Source organism: Arthroderma uncinatum (assembly GCF_011692745.1).
Source record: "Arthroderma uncinatum strain CBS 119779 chromosome Unknown scaffold1, whole genome shotgun sequence".
Taxonomy (NCBI): domain Eukaryota; kingdom Fungi; phylum Ascomycota; class Eurotiomycetes; order Onygenales; family Arthrodermataceae; genus Arthroderma; species Arthroderma uncinatum.
The window spans coordinates 288,427-312,389 of NW_022983863.1; the positions used below are offsets into that span (position 1 = coordinate 288,427).

The window sequence follows — 23,963 nt, forward strand, 5'->3', positions numbered from 1 at the left end:
CTGCATTTGACATTGTGCCATTCAACGGGGAGGGAATACCCGAAGAAAGGTCGCGTATTGCGTCATGGAGATGTAGATAGCATGGCACCGCGTCATTTGGCCTCGACTCTGAAGAAAATTGGGGCCAATGGCATACGAGGCCACCCCTTGATAAGTCTGCAGATAAACCGCTACTTTGTCGTAGGCCAACAAATGCAAATGGGGGTGCTGAATTGGATGAAGTGCCATTATTATTGTTCTTAGCAATGTGCCTTTTAAACAGCTGGCCGATGCACGTCTCGGCTCGATGGACGTCGGTAAGGTCAACAATAACAAGCCGGTTCAAGCCTTGCTCTTCCACGATATCAAGCTGCTTTTCGAGTGAGGGTGTAGTGGCAAAGACTAAATGAAGAAGAAAACACACATAGTGTCCCTGGTTAGTGTTTGCTTTAGCCAGACACAGTATCATAATTTAGGGGATGCACGAACATAAATTTCCAGAGAGCGAGATAAGCTGTATAAAAGTGTTGTCTACACCACAGCGGTCAACAACAGCTCTATTCCAGGTCAAGGACTCTTCATTGCAAAGGTGGGTGCTTTCAGAGTTAGTGTTGCTAACTTCCGCCGAGTCAGTAAGCAACCTGCTCGTCTCTGGATAACAGTATGCTTGCAAGAGATCCTGAAGACTGATAGTGGCACTGCGAGCTTTCTGGTAGTGGAAAGAATTAGCTTAACATCTTTATCATCAGCTAGGATTGAAGCGTCACGTACCATATCGTGAAATTCCCAGCATAAATGTACCGCAAGGGCTATTACCAGGCCCATGGCGAATCCCGGAAGGAATCCTATAAAGGTACACGCGAGCACAGTGCCCAATACAATGGCCCATTCGCTCCATAGTAACTCGTGTGCTGAAGTCCAGAGGGCTTCAGTAATCAAATCCAGCCCGAGGAACAACACCAGAATTGAAGCAAGGATTGTTGGGACATAGGGTAACAGGTGTTTTGAAGTAAAGAAGAGAACACATGTAAAGCCGGTGACAGCGAGTGCTTCTGGTCTTCCACCACCTGCAAAGGTAAAGAGACGGGAGTTTGCAAGTACCACCAGGTTTGGTAATGAGCCGGTAGCACCAGCTAATAGGTTTGAAATACCATGGCCTATAAGCTCCCAGTTCATACTATATTGGGGCTCATCTAGCATCATTGCCATAGCTGGAATAAATACTGGAAGGTTAACCACGCCAATGACCACAAGCAAGACAATATTTTGGGTGGCTGCGTTGAGAGCACTCCACTGGACCATTGAGAAGTCAAAAAGCCTCCAGTAATTCCAGGAAGCAGATCCTGTAGCTGGGGAAGAGCTAGCTGTAAGGGAGAATAGCCATCCCTGACTTGCCAAATCTTCCATCCCTTCAGCATTTGCCTTGCCCTGAGCTGCAACGACAACCCAAAAGATTCCAGCAACAGTAAACACGAATGCAGGAACATACATCGCATGTTCTGTAAAACCGCCGGTCAATTTCGCTAGGCTTTTTAGGCGTAACGATATAACCAAGAACGCTGCCGGTAGTACAGATGCGATAAGGAGTGGCATATGTTCCTTTGAGATCATTTCTGAGGCCGTAGGGGGGAGTGTAAGCTGTAAACTAAGTTCGAATAGCGAGATACCAATTGCACCTGTAAAAGATCTTAGTATCTTTACATCGAAATCACCAGCTTCACTTTAATATACTTACCAATGACACCAGTGAGAACCGTATGTGGCAAATATCCAACCTATATCATCATTGTACATCAGTTCCCTATGACAACGAATACGTTGATCAGGTCTATTTTGGTACGTACCAGCCATCCGAGTCTGAATAGACCTAACCCAAGGAAACAAACTCCGACGAGAATGCTAGTGAGTGAGTACGCTGCAAGTACAGTTGGAAGCAGTTTTGGGCTCTCTTCGCCCAGCACACCTTGTATGTCGGAAGCGATACCACGAAGGAACGGCAGGATTTCAATCAACATGCTCCCTAAAGCGCCAGGGAACAAGGAGCCCCCCAAGGTCATTGCCAGCTGCGAGGTGATGGTGCTCATGATGTAGAGAGACATCGCTTCAACCTGAAGATTGGCAAAGGCTGGTCCTTCTTGAGCTGAAGGGAACACCAACAGCCCCGTTGACGCCGCGTCCAGTGCATTGAGCAGGACTCCCAATATCACGGACGGAACTCCCTCTGCAATTTTTGCCGGCACATCGCGAGCTCTGATGCGCTTTCGGCAAAAGATTATACGTCGTCGGGACTTTGTCGGTTCTCCTATCTGATCCCCCGACATCGTGTATAGCCAGAGATCCGAATTCTGAGAATAAGAAATCTACTCCGTACTATCTCGAGGAAGATTTGACCTCTCTGGACAGGGCAAAACTGAGCTTTTGGCGATGGGGAATCGGAAACGGACCGCCGCCCGCGGGGATACAGAAGCTGATTATCCCACGACTTGAAGAGTTTTTTTTGACTGCCGTGCTGCCATATAAGCACGCCTTCGGCAAGATCTTCTCTAAAAAAAAGCAAGCTTGGGGAGGGGTATCCCGGTGGATTAATTGTCTTTACTGGACCGGAAAGCAACGACTTGGGGATCAATTGGCCAGTCACGGCTGTGGCGTCAGCTCGCTCGTTCAATTCTCCCCCTTCTCGAAGCCTGCTGAGCGAGCGGGAGCAGGCAGCTCACGAACTTGCCAAGTGACTCAAATTTGGGTCGATATATGTGCATATGCAAGATAGATAATCTTCCAATATCCTTGCTAGCTTCGCGCCTTCAGCTCCAGAGGGCGCACCATTCAGCGATCAAAACACGAACAGACCGTGGCGACACTAGGAACGGGTAATCGACATGGTATTGCCACTGAAATCTCGGGAACTATACTCCGTATAACGATATAGCGATATAGCGTTGATTTAGCTCGCTGAGAAGCTATTTTAGCTGTGAGCTGCTCGAGTCATGGATGACCATTGGCTGTGGCCCGTTGCGAGCGATCAAAACGCAGTGTCTGTCTAATCCCTGATCTGGGTACCTGAACGGGTGTGAACGTCGATTTCTGTCTCGCCAAAGGGAAGGTTTTACTATTTTAATATGCATTGACAAGGTGGCTGCTCATATACTTGCTCGCTCCCACGCAGGCGTAAGCGAAGATTCGTGTATTGCTCGGAGTGCTCGGACAGACAAGTAGATGCTGTGCTCACAGAAGGCAGCATGTCAGACGTTTGCTAGGTGTCGCCACGGGTAGCACGGCTTATTGATTGACGGACTGTCTTAGCACTCAGACAGCCATAGATGGCTATTTGCGTCTGCCGGTGACGAACACATTCACATTGGCTGCCTGGATGCTGAGGCGCAGCTTGGCTGATTGGCTGCATGTCTTTAAAATTGGACTGCAGGGTTGCGGGTTGTGAGTTATAGATCGGCCGGTTATGGACCAGCTGGCTATCCTTACTATAACGATCTTGTCTCTCTGGACGGGCTGCTTTGTGAGAGAGATCATCAATGTTACTCAGATACGGAGTATCTACATGGAAGACGTTTATTCGTTATCAGATCGTACGTCCTGCAATATCAGTCTAATTCCAACACATCTATCGATCCCCCACCGCCGTGTTTTGCTATAGGGCGGCGTTCTTGTGTACATCATGCTTGCGGCCAAGGATAGGTCCCGACGGCGGACTAGGGGGTAGAAGTTAGAGGGTAGGATTGCGTCTAGAGCAGTGCAAGCAGGCCAGGGGAGTAGACTGAGAACGAACGGAAAATATGTGCCGCAAAAGAAACACCGGATATCCCATCCCCACCAACACAAGAAGGAATGTAAGAGTGGCTGGTCTCAGATTACAATACGAAAACTGGATAGCTCAACAGCAAAGGAACCTCCACCTTCTGTGGGCGGGGTTGGCCGTCGAATGTGCGTAATATGCCGAAGATTTGAAAACACTGTCGTCCAAAAAGTTGGGCCATTACTAAACCTAGACCAGCTGAGCTATCATACATATGGAAGATCCTGGTTTCGAGCATTCCTTCAAGTTAATTTCTTTTTCAATGGTTTTCTAGCTCAAATAACTGTTGGTTTCGGCCCGTTGATGTATATATATATGTATGACATTCGCTTTCCATCGAGAGTTGACAGAACATTTACTCGAGTAGTTGAAGAAAATACTTCCATCCCAGAAGGAATTGAAGCATCGACAAGATGGGAAAACAGTCTGTTCTCGGCGAGCTGCGAGCCTTCCGAGCTACAATTCCACAGGAGAAGCTTCGGGTCTGGGAAAATCCCACTGGCTGGCCATGCCTTCTGTATGCCCCTCTTCTCTTCATCAACTCTCTAGCTCTCTTTCATACATTATTTTATGTTTAGTATATCCGACTAACCATCCTCCTGCAGCAAAATTGCTCGTGACTGGGCCCTCATACTCGCTGCGTACCAGCTGTTCGCGAGATTCCCGTCAAGCCCAACATTCATCGCCGCGCTGCTCCTGATGTCATGGGGCCAGCGTGGGCTGTCGACACTCGCTCACGATAGCATCCACGGGAACCTGTACAAAAACAAGGTTAGTCTTCCCGTCCCTTAAAACAAAATATTTAAGCATAACTGCGGGAGGACTAATAATGTGGAAATGCTTGGCTGGATAACTATAGTGGATCAACGACCTCGTCACCAACGTCTTCCTCGCCCCAGCATTAATGAGCACCGCTAAGCTCCAGCGCGCTAGCCATAGCGCACACCATAACTATCTGGGCACGGAAGACGACCCAGATCACGGAGAACACAACCCGACGAGTCTGCGCCATTATCGTGTAAGTTTCTCCAGCCACTGTGGTGGTCCCGAAAGCCGGATCAACGCGCATTTGGAACTAAGTAATACCACAGACCGGCACCTACTGCCACAAATCGATGTTTTCGCTGTTTCTCTACGATGTCATGGACCCGGTCTTGTTTCTACACAGCGCTCTCGGTGACCTCAAAGCGGCTCCCGTGCTGCTAATTGGGTGGTGGGCGGCCGTTGGACTGTTGACAAGTTTCCTGGAGCCAAGCTATCCTCTACTCTCCTTGGGCAACATTCGCATAAATACTTTCGTCGTTCTATTCCATTTTGTGCGCTGCACTATTAGCTATGGCTTTTATGTTTTGCGTGAGATTATCGACCATTCTGGGCTCCCATCCAATGGCGTGTTAGAGGTTCGTCAAACCTTTTCCCCAGTTATCGCTTTTGAGTGTGCTAACGACCAGGGGGGTATATAGTTCACGCGCTCTAGTCCCTGGGGCAGTTGGTTTCAGAAATTCCTCCAGCCTCACGATGACAACTACCACCTGCTACATCACCTTCTACCAAAGGTCCCAATGAGCAAGCTACATGTTGCGGATTCATGGCTGATGAAGAATAATGAAGAATATGCCAAGGCAAACCGTAAGTAACCATCTAGTTGCGTGCGACTTTTGGGGGAATCCATGCTGACAGGACTAGATTTTGATACATATCTTGAAGACCACAAGTCACTGTTCCTGCAACAGCTACATAGTTGCGCAAATGAGTAAGACTGCGATCCGGACCGGTCAGATTAAAAGTTTTTGAAAAGTTTTACGAAATCACTCTCGCCTATACGGAGTTTATTGCGTTGTTAATTGGAGTACGTTAATCAACTCGGGAAGTTAGGATGCACCGTTATTTTTCCCCTACATTCGTCAGTCTTGTATCCTATTTTGATGCTGCTGCTAGTTCTCGATAGCATTACATATTGAGTCATTATGCTATAAAATTTCATGTCTATTTCCTTTTTACCGACAGATTGCTGAGCTGAAGCATACCACGGCTCGAGAAACGGATATCGAGTAAGAACACAAACCTAGAGCCAGGCCTCTAGATCGAGATTTCGACAAGAATGACCGTTAACTGAGTTGAAAGCCTGGGTAGTGTAATTTTAACCGGCTAGAAACGAAACAAAGTCGTAGAGACTAGGGCAGCAAAAAGAAATGTCCTTGAGGGGCCCGATGAACTGACTGAACGCTGGTTAGTATGGTCAATAATCAATGTCGTAGGGTATGTGGAATGCTAAAGCCCGCAGAACAGTTGCTAGTAGTTATTGATATTGTAATCCCAGCATACACTATTACCTAGGTATGGAGAGGTTCAAGACCATTCTTTAGGGAAAGCATGGGATCCATCTAGACATGATATGGACTGCGAATAAATTCTAAAATAGATGGTTCATTATTCAAACTAATGAAACATGGAACGATACCAATTCAGCTGCATAAGCCAACTGTTGAACCTGATACAATCCATGAGCGATGTATAAAACCAACTACAACATCACATTGCTTCTTATCGCAGACACAGCCGGTCATGTACCACGTGTCTATCGCCCTTAAGACAACGGCTTAGATACGTCAGCTGGGGGAAGAGTCTAATATGAGGCCTATCTATAGACATTCAATTATTCCCACCAGTATTCTTGGGTATCTTGACCTTATCTTGTTCCTTGATAAATATGGCTCCAGTTATGTTCGAGGTTATGCCAGACCTTGGTGGTATTAGTCTGACTGGGGATGATTGGATGTTTCAATTTTTTAAAGAGCAAATGAAACGATGGTGGGCTGTATCTACCTCCCCCACGCTAGGAGTACGCCGTTGAAAGCCACTGGCGGATTTTCGAGATATCATCCAGTGCAGTGTGGAAGATCACGACCCCGCGCATTAATCAGACCTTGATTGGCTAAAATCGACTAGTTGTCGATATTGTTGAAGAAGAACCGCAGAGGCAAATTGCAATCCTTGCTCACCACAGTCCCTATGTGGATAATAGAGCTATAGATCCTAAGAACAAAGGCAGTGAAGTGATGTCAGGCTTTGTAATGGACTTGAGGACCAAGATATGCTGAACGAGCTGGGTAGTTAAAGCTTTGGCTTTTAGGTATACGTGCTTCAACTCGTTTCTTCGAAATAAAAATAGTGCGAGAGTTCTATCCAACCAAAAGGGTTCATATACGATACCTAGGCCATCCTTTCATCCGAAGCGTGTATTTAGTTTAGGCGAACAAAATCCGAATGCTGACATACTGCATAGAGCCACTTTGAGGTAGATAGGCCGCTTCGGCTTCCGGGAGGCACACAAAATCACGCCTTGACCTTGATCCTGACCACAAGCCTTTGGCAGGTGAATGGCCCTCTGGAGAGCGTTCTCCGTGGGTAAAAGGTTAGAGTGATCTAGCCAACAGTTGCCTAATAAAGATCAATGATTGGTGCGAGGTTGCACCTAACTGATCCAAACTACTGTATGTTATCACTGCAATTTGCAATCAAATTATGTGGTAGACAAGGCTACAGCCCTTTTACCTGTGGTACGATGGTATACTGAATTGTGGTCATGCGGCGCATCGTTATGAAAACCACGAACCTCGGATGCCATAGATTCCGGTAAAGCGTGGGTACACTGTATCTCCACCTGGACTGTAACTAGGATCGCAATATCAGGACAAAGTTACTTAACCTTTGAGATAGACGAGGAAAGAAGGTAAGTTCCAGCGATATTGTGCCCGAGGGGTGACGATATGTTAATCATGCAAGCCAGGCGAACATCTAGTGGCTGTCTAGATCCAAATAGCTATATGCATGGATGTCAGACCCAAGCGCTGGAGGGAAGTCAACTCCTCTGGTGGCATGCATGAAGTACAGATTGATTCCTTTTGCCGGAGTCTTCCCGCGAGCCGATACCTACCGTAAACCTATATAGCGGTGACGCTGGATGACCTTGGTGGATTGAAATTGGAGAACGAAAAGAGATCCGCTGACTGAAATGGGATGGCTGTCGGATAGTCGGCGTGGAGGGAGGATTGAATGAGTCAACGGATACTTCGCACCCGTATAACCAAAATTGTAAAATCGAATGACATATGCCGAGTTGGTGGAGGTCGTGCATCATGAGGTCGCGCATCTTTGGCATTTGGGCTGCGGAAATATTAACGCTGGCGGATGTGCCGGCTAGATAAGCGGGTGGGCAGGCTAAATATCTCGTACCTCAAAAGTCACTTTTGTATGCAAGTCACAGCGGAGAGATACCTCCAGAGTACCTTCTTTGCTGTCGAAACGCCAATGGATATTTCCAGCATCCCACGGAGCTTCGGTGATTTTGGTCCGACCCAGCCTGCTTTGTGCGAGTGGAATCACCGACCGTCCGTGTCTTCTTTAGCTTCTCCCCTGGTTCATACTTCTCGCTTTTATACGGAGTACTCGGCCTCCTGAAGAGGTGTATGGTTGTCAATAGGCATACTACCGATGAATGATTTGGCTGGCCATTTCTTCCAAACGGCTGAAAATAAGGCTGTTGAGCGCTTTGGGGAGAACAGGGCTCCTTGCTTTTTCTTCAATGCTGTTCTCCACCTTTTTCCTGTGGAGCCGAGCATCCATAGCATCGTTAGTTCAACTGAAGCCATGCACACACACATTGTACATGACCAATAGTGTAAGCCGCTTTGGCTATAAAGAAGTCCTTTTAGTGTCTTCCGTGTCATCCGTTGGGTGTGGCATTTAAGGAATCTGCCAGTCGATTGGGAGCTTGGGCAACCAGCTCGGACAGGGACCTTGGTCTCGTACACGGCCTGGCCACCCTAGCATGCACTTCACTGCAAATAAGAGTTCCCCAGCCATCTATCGTCATATCTGTTTTGCCCTAACTCCGATGATGGAATCCTCCGTTTCCGGGGCCGAATATCCTGCGGGTTTGTAAGCCTTGACCTTTAATTGATGGCCGGTGTTCTTCACTCCCTTCCTCTGCCCTTGCCTTCTTAACTCCCTTCCTTCCTCTGGCGTATGGCATTTCTGGCTCCGAATAAGCAGCAGCGGCTTTCGTTCTTGCGGTTTCTAGTCTGTGTGTATATATATTAAGCTGTCAAGGCAGGCGCTCCTCGCCTACTCAAGCCCTGCCTCCCAGATTAGGCCACAGAGATCGACTATAGCTGTTGCGTCTCTTCACGTATAATTTTATTCCTATGCTGCCAGATCTCCGTCCGTTTCATCCCCACAGTGCTGCGGTACTGCTACTGTTTCTCACATCGGTGGTGGGCGCAATACCGCATGGCGATGGCCATGGGTCGACGGAGATGAGCGGGTTGAAGGAAACAGCATCAACTATGGCGGCTGCAGCGACAGCGAGCGCGGAAGCAAACGACACAGCCCATCTTATGAGTTATTTCCGGTACCAGAAATATCCTGGGACGATTCTGGCTCACATTATTTTGATGGCGATAGGATGGGCTATCGTCCTCCCAGTTGGTATGGAATCACCCATTGTTGAAATTGCACCTTGCACCCCATGTAACGAAATCTAGAATGCCCAGTTTTTTGCTAACAATGGAATTCGTCCTTGATATGAAGGCGTCGTATTTAGTGTTGCCAAATCCCGATATGCATTACCCACCCAGTTTGGTTTCCTGACTATCAATGCTGTTGGCCTGCTTTGTGGCATCATATATAGCAACCAAACACCAGATCTGTATGAAAATAATGCACATACTAAGATAGGTTGGATAGCGACATGGGTCATAGTCGCAGAGGTTGTTATGGGCCTGCTCCTTGCCTTCTCTGGAAACAAGAAGTACGCAGAAAATAAAATATATGAGAGGACGGCATTTCTCCCTGCCAACACAAGTTCGAATGGAGCCAGGCCCTACGCCCAGGACGTCGGTCGTCAGCATCGCTGGTCTGGAGACAGCGGCCAAGGCAGTGAAGTCAACAATTTTTCCCCTCGCAGCCGCTGCAGCTCCTTCGAACACGATAGGCAAGATGGTGAAGACCTCGAAATAGCTGAAGTTGAACTAAGAGATAAGTCTGCCGGCCGTTGGATGTATCCTTTTGGATCTTTGCACACATATTTGATGGCCCATTTTCCGCAGTTGGTTTCCCGGCGCGGCCTCGGTGTTTTGAGCGTGATTCATGTTATAATTGAGAGGACGATCCTTATCCTTGGATTCTTCGCCCTTACTTCTGGCGCCGTGGTCTATACAGGAATATTTGTAAGTTTATGCAATCGCTCCTGATACTGCTTCCTGTGATGGTCTTTTCAGGGGTTATCTAACGAGAATCCGATTAGCGAGGACATCAAATCTTCAACGGTCTTGCGCACTTCATCAAGGGCGGAATATTCATCTGGTATGGGTTCCTGACCCTAGGACGCTGGGTTGGTTGTTTCGCAGATTTCGGCTGGGCGTGGAATGTGAAGCCATCACGTGCCCTCGTAGGGGGGTGGAAATCCAGAGTCCCAACGGCCGAATTTACGGAATCTTTTGTTATATTCCTTTATGGCGCTAGTAACGTGTTTCTAGAGCATCTTGGTGGATGGGGAGGGCCATGGACTGCTCACGACCTCGAGCATGTCTCGATAACCATCATGTTCTTTGGTGGAGGCTTGGTGAGTTTCTCTTTCTGAGTCTGACCGTACCAAGTGGTGCCTAGGGACCCGGGCTAACCAACATCAACAGTGCGGAATGCTTGCTGAATCCCGGCGAATGCGCGACTGGGTCAATTTGACTGCCTTGGGACCGCCCCCTATTTTCCTCGACAAGGATTACCCTGCAAGTTCTGACGATTGGAGGCCGCCGAGATCCCAAGGGGTTTCCTTAAATCCAATGCCAGCCACGGTAATCTTGCTTTTAGGGCTAATGATGAGCTCTCACCATCAGCATAGCATGGTGTCAACCATGGTGCACAAGCAGTGGGGTATGCTATTGGTTGGCTTTTCGCTCGCACGAGCTGTCACCTATATCTTACTCTACATTAACCCACCAAGCTCAATTCTCCCTTCTCGACCACCGTCAGAGCTGGTCACATCTTTCTGCCTAATTTCTGGCGGACTTATCTTTATGCTAAGTGTATGCAAAACCCCCCTTCTTTTGAAGTAATCGTTTATCTCAGTTTCTGGGAATGATCAGCCGCTAATTTAGGGATATAGTCTTCAGATATTGTTGCCGCAATGGAATACTATGACCTCAACGCGATGATTGTCTTCACCGTTGGAATGGGTGCCACGGCCCTGGCCATGGCCTGGGAAATCGTGGTCATATCCCTGAAGGCGTGGGCAACGAAGAACTCGGCAATTTCATCCCCAATGCGCCGGGAATTTCAATTTCCAGAATAGGGAAAGGTAGCAGATCCTGTATTCTTCTATCTTGGAATGCAGTTTTAGCAAAAGCACTGCATTTAGCTGACATGACAGCGAAGGTGTTTGGCCCGCATTAAGGTATTTCTCTTGGTTTTTTGAGTCGTTATTAGCCTTATACCCTGTTTATATTTCTTCTCCTTGTCGTCCAACATGAACTTATGACCTCGCCACTCACCCTATAATGTAATTAGTACGTGAACATAGTCGATGGTGGTAATGATACCTCAGATAATCGTTGGAGAAGTATCGGAATAATAAATATTTTTAACCTTTGGAAATCCAAATTAAAGTTTTATCTTATCAGATCTGGATCGCATGGTTAATATCACGTGCATATAATGCTTATCTAATCACGTAACTCAACTTTTCTGACGCGGAATCGATCTCGCCTTCCCAGGAACTCCGGGGAGGAACGTCTTTTATACGTCCCAGTTACGGAGTTCGTTTATGTCGATAGCGACACTACTGGTAAGATATCTCTTGACGAAGCCACCGAAATTTCATGAAAAATCCCTGGAATACTCTATCTACACGTCCCGTTGGTCTAACACCTCCCTAGGGAAAGTACACGCTTCACGATCTCTAATCTCCGTTTCGGCCTAAGAAAGCGACGAATATCATGAACATTTAACGAATTGGTCATCTGCTTCTTTATATAATCGGTATAGATTCCAGCGACGTTCTCCAGCTACACCATACACCGTCGAACCATCAACACCTAAGCTCTGGGTCAGCTGTGCATTCACTGGAGAGCAAGAACTTTTGTCGTCGGAGAGAGGGATAGGACACGACACAACGAAGCGGAGCCCTTTCGCGGTGCTGCATCCATTCACCACCACATTATTGTCTGACTTAACCCGCGCGCCTCGGATTCGACGACTCGACTTTCGTTTCATTTTATACCGTTGCAGCCATGCTTTCCTTCGTCCCGTCACTTCCGTTCAACCCCGGGCGCCTGAGGTCCTACATATTACGACTCCCTCTTTTCACTCGACTTGCTATTCTATGCATCGTTGTGTTTTGGGTATTGAGTTTACAAACCGTTTGGGATGTGCCTAGATGGGGGGCATTAATGCCTGCTGAAATCGGACCTGCCGGAAGTATGTTATACCATTCGCCAACAGTATGCGCTGAGACCTTTCAGCGGCTACCAGGACTTATGAATTATCTGGATGTGTTGGCTAATCAATTTATTCGTGCAGTGTACCGAATTAACACATATCCGATCGTGCATGCAGGATTTATACATGCATTCTGGAATATACTGGCTTTAACGCCTTTACTGGAAAGATTTGAAGCTGAACATGGCACCCTTACATCTCTGGCTATGTTCGTTGGCCGTAAGTTTGATCAGTCTATGTTGGCAATATATATCATGGATGTCTAACCCTTCGTTTCTAGCGCTCTCAACGCTACCGGCTGGTATATATGTTTTACTCGCCAAGTTCGTCCTTCGAACTAATGTCGGTATCCTCGGTTCAAGGTATGTCACTTCCAGGCAAGCAACCCTCCTCACTCGACTAACCGTTTCCGCCTTAGTTCGTGGTGTTTTCTTCTCCTCAGTGCCGAAGCCATAAAGAGATTTCAAACCTACCCTCACATTAGGTATGTTCAGGCCATCCATCTACCCAGTAACAAGTCTTTCGTTATTCAAACTAATGGCAAATAGCCTGGGCAAATATCAAATCCCGACTTGGACGCTTCCATTGATTTTAAATGCTGTGGCATCCATATTGCTTCCAAATACAAGCTTCATCGGCCACATGTGTAGTATTGCTGTCGGCTATATCTGTAAGTGGCCACTCCTAGTATGCGTTATAACTTGCCGCCCTTATTAATACGTTTCTCCTCAAATTTAGTTGGACTCGGATATTTGAAAGTCCTTTTCCCACCCGAAAAGGTACTTCGTTGGATTGAAACGAAGTTAAACCTACTAGGAAGACTGCCTCATTACGTTTCTGTAGACCAGAAAACCTACGGCCGATATGGCATTCTACCAACAAACGGTACTGGTGACAGAAATATAAAGTTGAACTATGTTGGGTCATCTCAAAGGTTGGGCCCCTGATTTTGGCCCAAAACTCTTGTACGTGTAAGGATACGTGTGGAACGAACCTAATCATTATCAAACACTTCTAATTCAGCTATACTCTTAATATTTTTATTTATATCAATGTATGGTCAATGCGCATATAATAGAAGGCATAGAATAATTTTCATTCTACTTACCTGCAGCTTTCAACAGCTCCCCAAACCTGACACCCCCCTATCCCGCCATCCCGACCAAAGCTAGGCAGCAGCAAATGTACCAACGCAAGGGTAACGTAGACAGTATACATACGTGGAGGACGCGTTGGAGGATGCGTCATTCACCGTTGCATAATTCTTGACAAGTCTTTCTCTTCCCTCAATCTACTATGTATCAACTGCAATATTCTATTATAACCGAAAGCTAATGGTGGGTATGTAGAAATTAACATATTTGCCCAGTGGCTAGCCCTATAGTGTTAGAACCCGAGTTGAAGAATATAGAGATATGACCTAGCACAATGTACTAGGTCTTGGGACTAATATATAGCCATCGACGTAAAATCCACAAGTTGCAGCATAAGCAAATAATTCCCATGCCGTCCCAATCAATGGTTATATATGAAACACCGTAAGCCTAGAGAATAACTCACCATTGAAAAAGGGCACTTCACCGCTTGTACTTGCTTCCTTTACCTCTTTCCTTGGACTGGTTGGCTATAGTTGTTCCTTCTGGCGTGGAAAAGGGGAGAATGTAAACAAATCTCTTGAAGCCTCGGCTTCTCTCTGGCCCTTTGTCCATCACCTTTTCTCCATCTTCGATCAACTGAACACAAAGAAGAGGCAGTCAGAAAGGGGACTTATATTTGCCATGTTGACTTGGGGATACCATTGGGCAAAACGTGTTGATTTATTAAGAAGAGTTGAACCGTTTTTACAATCAATAGAAATAATAGTACGTGGAATAGCAAGTCTATATTAATCACTATCAATGGTATATCAAAGCCTACATACCCATTGATTGTCATATTGACACTCGTAGCATGAACATTGGTATTGTTCATCGACCTGTATAAGATGTGGATAGGCCTGACCGGACCGTCACAGTTTATAATAGTCTATACCAAACTTGGTAGTGATGGAAGAGGACGCCAGGAAAGCCATTTTATGTTCGTATAATAGTAGCTCAATGGTTCAGATGAAGTGATAATAGAGAGAAAGGCGCTAAGCCTATCTGGGGCTAGTGTTCCCGCGCTAAAAGCTAAAAAGTTAGAGGACATTACATAAGCCTGTCCAGTGATGACATCGCGTGGGTGACAGTTCCTCTTCCCCTATCGCATCTTGTTCTCCTTGTGTTCATACCGGCCTCGTCTTCCGTCTCGTATCTTGCTCTATCTTTCCTTTTACCCTTTCTCTTGATAGACAGAGATGTTGTAGGCTTGTCTTCGTCGGAATTGATACCCAAATCCCAAAGAATCAGCATCTGGTTTGCCGACGCTTCCTTCGGCTACCGTGCTCCTCTTCTTCTTCAAATTCGCTTCTTGACCTCCTTCATCAGAGATCTCAGAGAGTTTGATTCGGTTGTTTCATTTTCCGATATACCCTGGCTATCGTCGGTAAGCTGCTTCAGCTTCTAGGCCTTCGCTGGAAACGGGCAATCCTCTACCGCATTTCCGACGGAAGCCCTGACGCAAGACATCTGTCTATCTAACGACGAGGCTGCTTGAACAACCTTTACGGCCAAGATCTGAGGATGACCACCATGGCTACCATGTCTACTCCCCTATTCGAGCCTGCCTATGGCTGCGGTAAGGCTGCCTTACCACCGATGATGCAAAGGGACTCGTTTCTAACCGGGCTTAATAGAACATCTAAGGAATATTTTTGAGAAAGATACCGACGCTGCTACTCGCCTTGCGGAGAATTACACTAAACTGAACGGCAAAGGACCGTGGAATCCATCGCAAGTGCGGTTGGCCCCGTCTGCGAGGCGTGCATCTGGTTCATTGTTCACTCTGAAACCGCAATACCAATGCCTCCACTGTCCAGCTGTGGGTGTGAAGGCCGCACGCTGTGAGCATAGCTCACAAACAGGCCACATATTCTGTGCGTTCGCATTTGCCTGTTACTTTGCAACTTCTTTCTAACCTGTGTGAAAAACTAGTTGCCGACTACCGAAGCAAGCACGTTTTCTGTCAAGGGTGCGATGATCTGATTTACGACGTAGATTTGGAAAGCGTGTTGAAGAATACGACCGAGTCCATTGGTAAGTTTCATGCTATGTATATTCCATTCGAGAGTGGCTGCTAACTCCTCTAGTCTCGAGGAAGCGGAAGGTCGATAATATGGAAGACGACGAATACGCAAGTTACATTGCATTGAACACGAACAAGAAAGTTTGTGGCAAAGAAGGCGTTAGGGGCTTGTTCAATCTTGGCCAGACATGTTATATGAATGTCATTCTCCAAACTCTTTTCCATGAACCTGTCTTGACGGCTTACTTCCTCGGAAACGGTCACGGTACCAGCGATTGCCAAAAAGTGAATTGTTTCGGCTGTGCTCTTGCCGATGCCTTTGCAGAGTTCAGCAATGAAGAGAAAGATGAAGGATTTGGAGCCCTCAACCTTCTCCTTGCCTCATGGCAGAAATCCTCTGACCTTGCCGGTTATCATCAACAAGATGCTCACGAGTTCTATCAGTTCCTGGTAAACCAGCTTCACGAGAGCACTCCCGGCCACCTCGACTGCGATCCTACTTGTCGCTGCTTCTTCCATACGGCATTCTTCGGTAAACTACGGAGCACCATCACATGCGGCAACTGCGGTAAAGTCTCCCGTACCGAAGACCCAGTAATGGACGTCAGTCTGGACCTTCAAGTTCAGAAGAGGAAGCGTGCACTTGACGGTGGAGAGCAAAAGTCTGACGCCTCACCAACACTACAAGGCTGCTTAGAAGGCTATATATCCCCTGAAAAACTAGCGGCCAGTGAATATGGCTGCAGCCAGTGCAACTCTAACAAAGGCGTTACAAAACAGCTCAGACTCAGGAAGCTGCCAGTCATCCTATGCATGCAGTTGAAACGGTTTGAGCGGAACCGCTCAGTCTCGGAAAAAGTCGATACTAAGGTATCATATCCCGCCACTATTAATATGATGCCGTACACCACACGGCCAAAATCTCCCAACAGATCACAGTTCCAGTACGATCTGTTGAGCGTTGTGGTGCACATTGGCGATATCGATTCAGGCCACTACCTTTCCTACTGCCGGCACGGTGAGCAGTGGTTTAAGTTCAACGACGACCGGGTAACGGTCGTTACTGAGGCCGAGGTGCTGGGCGCCGATGCCTACCTGCTGTTTTATACCTTGCAGGCCTACGCTTCCTGCAAGTAGGGGGAGTGCTCTTAAGGGGCCCTAGAAGAGCTCCATGTATTTTTTTCTCTTTAGCTGAGAGAGGAGGGGGGGGGGAGGAGAAGGGGGCGTAAAGCGGTTTACATTAGTACTTAATACCAAGGATACAAAATTTAGATCTGTCAACCTTCTGCCAGCGGACACGTTTAGCCTTACGATGAAGGATGACGGTATAGCCTTATCTAAAGGGGCCGTATAGGCTTACATGAACTTAGTACCAAGGACCAAAATCGACCCCTTACAACGGCTCACATAGAGCATTATTTGCCGTAGGATGTAGCAGAAGCATCTACGTCTGTATAGAAAATATAATCAGGATAACAAATATATCAATGAGTCTTAGTGTGATGTTTGTTAAGCTCTAATTATGATGCATATGTCTATAAAATTATACGAACGTTGTTCCCGCGTATTTCATCCTTATCATGAACGTGAACATCAGCCAGAAGGCGTTGATCCTTAATTTGTTATCTTTGACTTATGCAGGGACTTGTCGAGGATATATGCAATCGACATAAAGTTCTTGCGACTAAGCCTTTATCATGTCGCTTCACAAGAAGCGTAAGAGGTTCTCATGGGTGTCAATCTGGAGGGTGTCCTAGCTGCTCTCTGGTAAAAAGACCAGTCACTTTTGACAACGCTGGGTAAGTTTGATAGCAAATCATACCTTCGACCAGTATGTAACTGGACTCTGCAGAGCAACATTTCTTGTTGGGGTAGTTGCAGTATGCAGGTGGTTGTAAGGTTGTAGGTGATCCCGTACGAGTTTATATCGACTGTTCTATTTCTTCTCCGTGACTGGTGTATCCTACGTCCGGTTTGCCAGTCTCAGCCTATACCTCTACCCCTCGGGCGTGCCAGTTTGCTCCCTCGTTGCCGCCCGGTTGACGAAGTTCCTCTAGTTGTATAACGGCCCGAACTCGAGCCACGGGTGGAGCTCGAGGCAGGTGTCCTTTTCGAGGCCGCAGAGGGTGTTGCGTACCTCAAGGACGATTTACTAGTGTTGGGAGGGTTATCGACGAACGAGGTATCCGTGGTCCTGCATAGATTAACATGTTAACCTGAAGCAATTTAGAATCTCACGACTGGCACGGCACGGCTTACAGGAAAGTGGTTTCGCCGTCGTGTGAGGTAGGCTGGTATTGTTGTTCTGAAGCAGCTTGCAAATCTAGTTCGTTGTCAATTAGCCTTGCATCGAGGTAGGGCGGTGGTAGCATAAAATGCGTGTATACCGTTCTCTTTCTCCCTTGCTTTTTCTCTCTCCTTAAACCGGGTAAACGACTCTGGAATGGGTGTCTAATCAATAGCTAGGTTAGATACGACATCAAACGCTACCAAAGCGTGTATAGACCAACGCACCTCTGGGAAATCTACACAGAATGCATTCATGTTGAGCCCATATAAGAAGCTCGCAAAGCTCTCGTTGAACCTCGCCAGACTCTCATGCATCAGCTGGAGATGGACGAAATTCTCCTCCAGATCTGCCATTGAGTCGGCGAGTTCAGCAAACTGCGGCTCTAGGCTGTTGATGGCCGGCCTCGAGGCGCCTGCACCGACACTGGCATTGTATCTGTGTGCATCGCGTAGAGAGGTCCTGGAGCTGGACCGGAGCGGCGTGGTTGGACGCGATGACGGCCGCGGACGAGAGGTAGACCGCGGTCTCCTGCCTGGTTCCATTATACCCTCGTCGTGGTATGCGAGACGGTGTGTAATATTATCTATCCCTGTTGCTATAGATGGAGTAAAGAGTTCGCATCTTCATCTTGAATCTCGATATAAAGTACATCCACATGGAATCACGTGAAGTCCCCTCCGGCGCATCTTTGAGATCGGATTCTTGGTCGCTGGAAACAAACCAGGAACACCGCAGAACTTCGCCCTCAACCCTTGATCGATCTGACTTTTCCTTCTCTCCTTTCGTCTCTGCCCCGGATTAGCGGAGTTCGTATTCTCTCTTTGCTTCTTCTTATTCCGCTCCCGGGCTCCTCTCCTGACTTCTCCCCCGCTCACTAGTTCTGTCCCCCCCGTCTATCCTGCCGAAATACATATGCGCAACCGACTCCCTTACCGTTCAGTCCATATATTGCATCAATCGCCCTTCGCATTGATCAGACCGGCCGTTCCTAGGCGTTTGGCCCGACCCCAGCTGCATATCCCTAGCCATAGGAATCCCCCGTCTCCTCGGGCACCGTTCTCCTCCCGCGCAGTTCCGAGGGTGCAAATCGCACAGGCGTCCTCCATCTGGACACTATCTCTTTCCGCTCTCCTTCTATGCGGTGGGCTTGCTCTTGGTGCGCTATATATACGAGCCCCTGAGCACCATCACCCAGCTCTCCCGGCTGTATCGTTACCGAAGCAAATTGACGTCCCGCACCTCTTTGACATAATGCCGGAAGAAAACCCCACCGGACACATTGGGAACTTGACGAAGGAGGAGGAAGAAAAACTGCAAGACTTTTGGATTGCGCTTCTCAGAGTCTGCGGGGTTGTTGCGAGCGACGGTTCGGACACAGATCAGCCGAATGGCGGGAGTGTGACGCCCTCTGATGCCAGCACTCCAGACCCCAAGAAGCCCAAGAAGAGATTGGGCATCTTTAGCAGGAAGAGTGAGAGTGTGAACGAGTCGCCATCAGACAGTCCGGCGAACTCAATTTCGAACTTGAAAATATGCGATGCAGAAGATAAATATGGCGAGACCAAGGAGTTTTTCGAGGCTCTAAAGGATACGTCTCCGGAAGATCTACGACTTGCGTTCTGGGACATGGTCAAACACGATCACCCCGATGCACTGTTGCTCCGGTTCCTTCGTGCGCGGAAGTATGACGTTAACCGCGCCTTGGTGATGTTGGTGTCCGCATTCAGATGGCGATCACAGACGATGCATCTCGATGACGACATCATGGTCAAAGGGGATAGTTATATGGAGGCGGAGAGTAAAAGCGAGGACCCGGCAGAGAAGCAAGAAGCTGAGGATTTTGCAAAACTCCTTCACCTCGGCGAGAGCTTCATCCATGGTACCGACAAGCTTGGACGGCCTATCTGCTATATCCGAGTGCGCCTGCATCGAATTGGGGCCCATAACGAGGCCAGTCTTCAGCGATACACCGTCTACCTCATTGAGACGTCTAGACTGCTGCTACAAAGCCCGATAGAAACTGCTGTATGTTCAACTTGTGGCTCTTTACCGAAGCTGTTTCTAATTACAATCAATAGGCCCTTGTTTTCGATATGACCGATTTTTCATTGGCAAATATGGTATGTACCGGCCCCTTTAACTTATTAACATCGATATACTAACGGTGAACAGGACTATGCCCCCGTAAAATTCATGATCCAGTGCTTCGAAGCCAATTACCCCGAAAGCTTGGGCATGGTTCTCGTGCACAAGGCACCCTGGATATTCTCCGGCATATGGTCCGTTATCAGAGGTTGGCTTGACCCCGTGGTCGCTGCCAAAATCCATTTCACGAAAACGACCGAGGACCTCGAAGCTCTCATCCCGCGCAGCAACATTCTCAAAGAACTAGGCGGCGACGACGATTATCAATATAAATATATCGAACCGGTTGCGGGCGAAAACGAAAAGCAAAAGGATACCGGTCGCCGTGACGAATTATTAAAGACGCGGAGAGAGATAGCCAAGGAATTCCAGAACGCAACGCTCTCCTGGGCATCTTCCAGGTCTAACCCTTCGACAGACGGGGCAGCGGACATACGCAAGACCAGGAATGAGGTGGCGGACAAACTCCGCACCAACTACTGGCAGTTGGATCCGTATATCCGGGCCAAGTCGATGTATGACCGTCTAGGCGCTCTCCCTCCGTCGAAGGAGGCCAGAGAACTATCGTCTACACCACAGATGTCGGAAAAGGCCAACGGAGAAACAGCTCCAGCGGCAGTCCCGGTAGCCGAACAAGCCAAGTTGTCAGCATGATCCTACCTTTGGCGTATATACATCTAAGTCTGGCGTTTTTCTTTCTCTTGTCTGTGCATATATGACTATCCTCGTGGTTGCCTGCGTAGGGTATTTATTCGCTCTCGGCACATCCTTATACTCTTTCGTGTGCCTGGGTAGATTTCGGAAGCAACATATTACATATCACGTATGGCGGGGGGGATTAATGGTTTTCGGTTTTCATTTGTTCTGCATTTCCCCAAAGGGGAAACAATATTGGGGGGCTGTACTTTAGACTTGAACTTTGGGACATGTTTGTTTTTCTTTTGTTTCTTGAATTGAAGTATGATATCTACTCGAGCACATATACTACAATGAGATACCCTTCCTGCTAAAGCACTATTTTCAACATAGAGTGGCGAGTAATTACATCTTGGCCTTGAGCTCTTCCCAGAGCTCTGCTAGGGCGGCCTTGTCTGCTCCCATGATGGGCCAGACAACGCCAAGACCCTGCGTTTCGTTTGGTTTTGGGATCTAGAGAGCCGTCAGTCGTCAGTTAATGCAGAGAGAGTGATAGTGAGCAGCGTACCATGTGAAAATGAACCTAGAACCAGTTAGTTAGCAATTGATTAGCAATTGATCTTCAACGAGCGGGGGGACGTACATGGTCCACGACCTGATGGGCTATCCTGCCGTTGTTCTGGAGGATGTTGAAGTCGGTAGCACCCGTGGCGAGGGCGACTTTCTTTGCAACCGGCTAGGATGGGAGTCAGTATCTCATCGGCTCAGCGGAAGGGCAAGAGTAGTTGACGCACCAAGAGCTCAGTGAGGTCTGCATCCGGGATGTCAGTGAGCTTAGCACCGTGGTACTTTGGGATCACAAGCTGGAGAGAACCGAGTCAGCATATGATGTAGACTGCCCGAGCCGGTAGAACTGACTGCATGGCCTCTGCTGAGCGGTTCGATGTCCAGGAAGGCGAGGACTCGCTCGCTCTCGAAGAGTTTCATGCATGGGATGTCACCTATCGATGTGAGTATACGGAGTAGAGCTGGATCTGGGCTTGGTTCACGCACCTTTGACGATCTTGCAGAAGACACAGGCGGCGGAGGAAGCCATCGGGAGTCTTATACCTCTGTCTTATATGTCTGTCTTGTCTTGTCGTGTACTGTGTCGTGTCTATGGAAGAAGTAGGTAGTGTAGTGTCTATGGTGGATGAAGTAGAGTAGGGTGTAGTGGGGAAATAAAGCGCGGCGTGCCAGGCTCGAACTCGGGCTGTCCCCGGGCCAGGGCTAGCGTATAAGGAAGTCAGGGGCGAAATGGGGAGGAGTGGGACAAACTAGCTCAGAATCCATTTCTTGCCTTTTACCAGAGATGGCCGTGGTTTTGCCCATGATACTCCGCTCCTCAATCTTTGAACCCCCTTATATCGACAACAGTCGGTCGATAGTTTTATTTTTTGCACCGGGAGTTTTGACTTTCCTCTCCCTGTCGACTCATGCAAAAAGAAACGAGGAAAACGGGTTTATGGGTGTCGAGGAGGAGGCAGATGGTGCGTGGCATCACCGGCTTGCGTGCCTACAGTGTACTCTTGAATAAGGATAGATATAGATGTGGATATAGATATATATGATGTAGATAGTAGATGGTAGAGACTACTCTGATGCTATTAGTTACGATCGAGATACGCCCTGTCAGTTACAACTTCGGCTTCGGCAGTCGTATAGTCCAACCGGCGTTTCTCCGCACCCCACTCGGCTCTATATAACGGTGATATATGCTGCTTGTTCGTGACATATTAACCACGTACCTACATATATATTGATACAACATGTTGACTACTGAGCTGTCTGAAGCAGATGTCTCCGGCTTGAGAGCCAACAAGGAGAGACTGCAGGACTGGATACACCATAGCTGTCAATGGGGATCGGGGGTTAGATGGGGAGAGTAAGCAGTCCAGTCTCCCAGCTGATATACTCCTTCTAACGCTTACTGTAGCCATCCAACCGAGACAGGCATGGCCCGTCTCGCACTATCGCAAGAGGACAAGCAAGTTCGAGACTGGTTCGTGGAGACGACCAAGGCACTCGGATGCAAGGTCACGGTCGATAGCATGGGGAACATCTTTGCTGTCCGGCCCAGCAGGAGAGCAGATGTGCCGGCAACTTTCATCGGAAGCCATCTAGACACACAGCCCACGGGCGGGAGATATGACGGTATCCTCGGCGTGTGCGCCGGTATCGAGATGCTGAAGGTCCTCGAGGAGAAAGGGATTGAAACTGAGGGCGGTGTTGGTGTCGTGAACTGGACAAAGTTAGTACTCACCCAGATGTTATATATCCCAAGCTGACGGATGAAAAACAGCGAAGAGGGAGCCCGTTTCCCCAAGAGCATGATCTCTGCCGGTGTCTGGGCCGAGAGCATACCTCTGGAGACTGCACATTCTCTCCTCGAGGTACCAACCGTCGCGTCTCTCCCATCGGCCGCATCAGCCCCTGAGTCGATGAAATCCGCTCTAGAGAAGATCAGCTACCTGGGCACCATTCCATGTTCATACAAATCCTCCCCCATGGCTGCCCATTTCGAACTTCACATCGAACAGGGACCTCATCTCGTCACTGCTGGCCAGCATGTCGGTGTCGTCACCGGAGTACAGGCATACCGTTGGTACCGCATCAACGTAACCGGAAGAGACTGCCATACAGGCAGCACTGCTTTCCGACACCGAGCTGATGCCATGTACGCCTCTGCAAGAATGATGGTTCGTGCCCGTGAAGTGGCTGATAAGCACGGCTGTCTTGCCAGCGTTGGAATAGTCGACGTTAAGCCAGGCAGCGTCAACACTGTTCCGGGATTCGTCAGTTTCAGCTTCGACATCCGTGGTCCAGAAATAGAGGATGTAGAGGTCGTGGATGCTGCATTGAGGAAGGAATTCGATGCTATTGCCGCCGAGGAAGGGAAGGAGATAGGTAAACCGTGCCGTGTAGAGTGGCAGCTTGACTTTGAAACTCCGGCCACGAAGTTTGATCCCAGCTGCATCGAGTGCGTTACCGAGTCAGCCAAGGCTGTGGTGGCCGATAAACCGAACCCGGAGTCTCTGTATAGAACTATTCGCAGTGGAGCTGGACATGATAGCGTGTTCACTAACAAGAGGGTCCCCACGAGTATGGTGTTTGTTCCGTGCAAGGACGGAGTCAGTCATCACCCAGAGGAGTTCTCCTCCGCCGAGGACTGTGTGAATGGCGCGTCTGTCATTTTACAAGCTGTCGTCAGATATGACCGGAGGAGATTCCAGTAGACTTATACAAAGCCTACCACCCTCTTTAGAATAAGAACTCAACCAGAAGAAATGAAAACCCATAGGGCCCTTGCTTTTGACGAAGAAAATGCCATTGATATATGTATCTAACTATCGTCATAATTGTAATTTTTGTTTTTGTTTCATATTCCATCATCCAATATCATTCCCA

The 23,963-nt window shown here is 48.1% G+C and overlaps 7 protein-coding genes across 7 annotated transcripts; 5 read left to right on the forward strand and 2 right to left on the reverse strand.

The window, feature by feature from the left end:
- Positions 1–704: 704 nt before the first annotated feature.
- GIQ15_00094 (sulfate transporter) lies at positions 705–2,300 on the reverse strand (the record flags this gene model as incomplete). Its single annotated transcript, XM_033547511.1, has 4 exons — positions 705–728; positions 781–1,655; positions 1,715–1,754; positions 1,824–2,300. 4 exons carry the CDS (start codon positions 2,298–2,300, stop codon positions 705–707), a joined length of 1,416 nt encoding a protein of 471 aa, XP_033408462.1.
- Positions 2,301–4,200: 1,900 nt separating this feature from the next.
- On the forward strand, positions 4,201–5,544 carry GIQ15_00095 (Fatty acid desaturase, type 1; the record flags this gene model as incomplete). Its single annotated transcript, XM_033547512.1, has 6 exons — positions 4,201–4,304; positions 4,393–4,558; positions 4,647–4,805; positions 4,879–5,187; positions 5,251–5,416; positions 5,474–5,544. 6 exons carry the CDS (start codon positions 4,201–4,203, stop codon positions 5,542–5,544), a joined length of 975 nt encoding a protein of 324 aa, XP_033408463.1.
- Positions 5,545–8,994: 3,450 nt separating this feature from the next.
- On the forward strand, positions 8,995–11,138 carry GIQ15_00096 (uncharacterized protein; the record flags this gene model as incomplete). Its single annotated transcript, XM_033547513.1, has 7 exons — positions 8,995–9,277; positions 9,551–10,017; positions 10,095–10,412; positions 10,483–10,641; positions 10,689–10,720; positions 10,791–10,872; positions 10,953–11,138. The coding sequence occupies 7 exons, from the start codon at positions 8,995–8,997 to the stop codon at positions 11,136–11,138; spliced, it is 1,527 nt and encodes a 508-aa protein (XP_033408464.1).
- A 3,805-nt stretch (positions 11,139–14,943) lies between these two features.
- Positions 14,944–16,582, forward strand: GIQ15_00097 (ubiquitin carboxyl-terminal hydrolase; the record flags this gene model as incomplete). Its single annotated transcript, XM_033547514.1, has 4 exons — positions 14,944–14,998; positions 15,057–15,296; positions 15,355–15,456; positions 15,510–16,582. The coding sequence occupies 4 exons, from the start codon at positions 14,944–14,946 to the stop codon at positions 16,580–16,582; spliced, it is 1,470 nt and encodes a 489-aa protein (XP_033408465.1).
- Positions 16,583–17,181: 599 nt separating this feature from the next.
- GIQ15_00098 (uncharacterized protein) lies at positions 17,182–18,705 on the reverse strand (the record flags this gene model as incomplete). The annotated part of the gene is made up of 7 exons (XM_033547515.1): positions 17,182–17,209; positions 17,583–17,639; positions 17,705–17,768; positions 17,833–17,896; positions 17,960–18,330; positions 18,401–18,523; positions 18,669–18,705. 7 exons carry the CDS (start codon positions 18,703–18,705, stop codon positions 17,182–17,184), a joined length of 744 nt encoding a protein of 247 aa, XP_033408466.1.
- A 281-nt stretch (positions 18,706–18,986) lies between these two features.
- On the forward strand, positions 18,987–20,534 carry GIQ15_00099 (phosphatidylinositol transfer protein CSR1; the record flags this gene model as incomplete). The annotated part of the gene is made up of 3 exons (XM_033547516.1): positions 18,987–19,760; positions 19,814–19,855; positions 19,908–20,534. The coding sequence occupies 3 exons, from the start codon at positions 18,987–18,989 to the stop codon at positions 20,532–20,534; spliced, it is 1,443 nt and encodes a 480-aa protein (XP_033408467.1).
- A 1,790-nt stretch (positions 20,535–22,324) lies between these two features.
- GIQ15_00100 (N-carbamoyl-L-amino acid hydrolase) lies at positions 22,325–23,791 on the forward strand (the record flags this gene model as incomplete). Its single annotated transcript, XM_033547517.1, has 3 exons — positions 22,325–22,440; positions 22,492–22,806; positions 22,858–23,791. The coding sequence occupies 3 exons, from the start codon at positions 22,325–22,327 to the stop codon at positions 23,789–23,791; spliced, it is 1,365 nt and encodes a 454-aa protein (XP_033408468.1).
- Between the last annotated feature and the right edge of the window lie 172 nt (positions 23,792–23,963).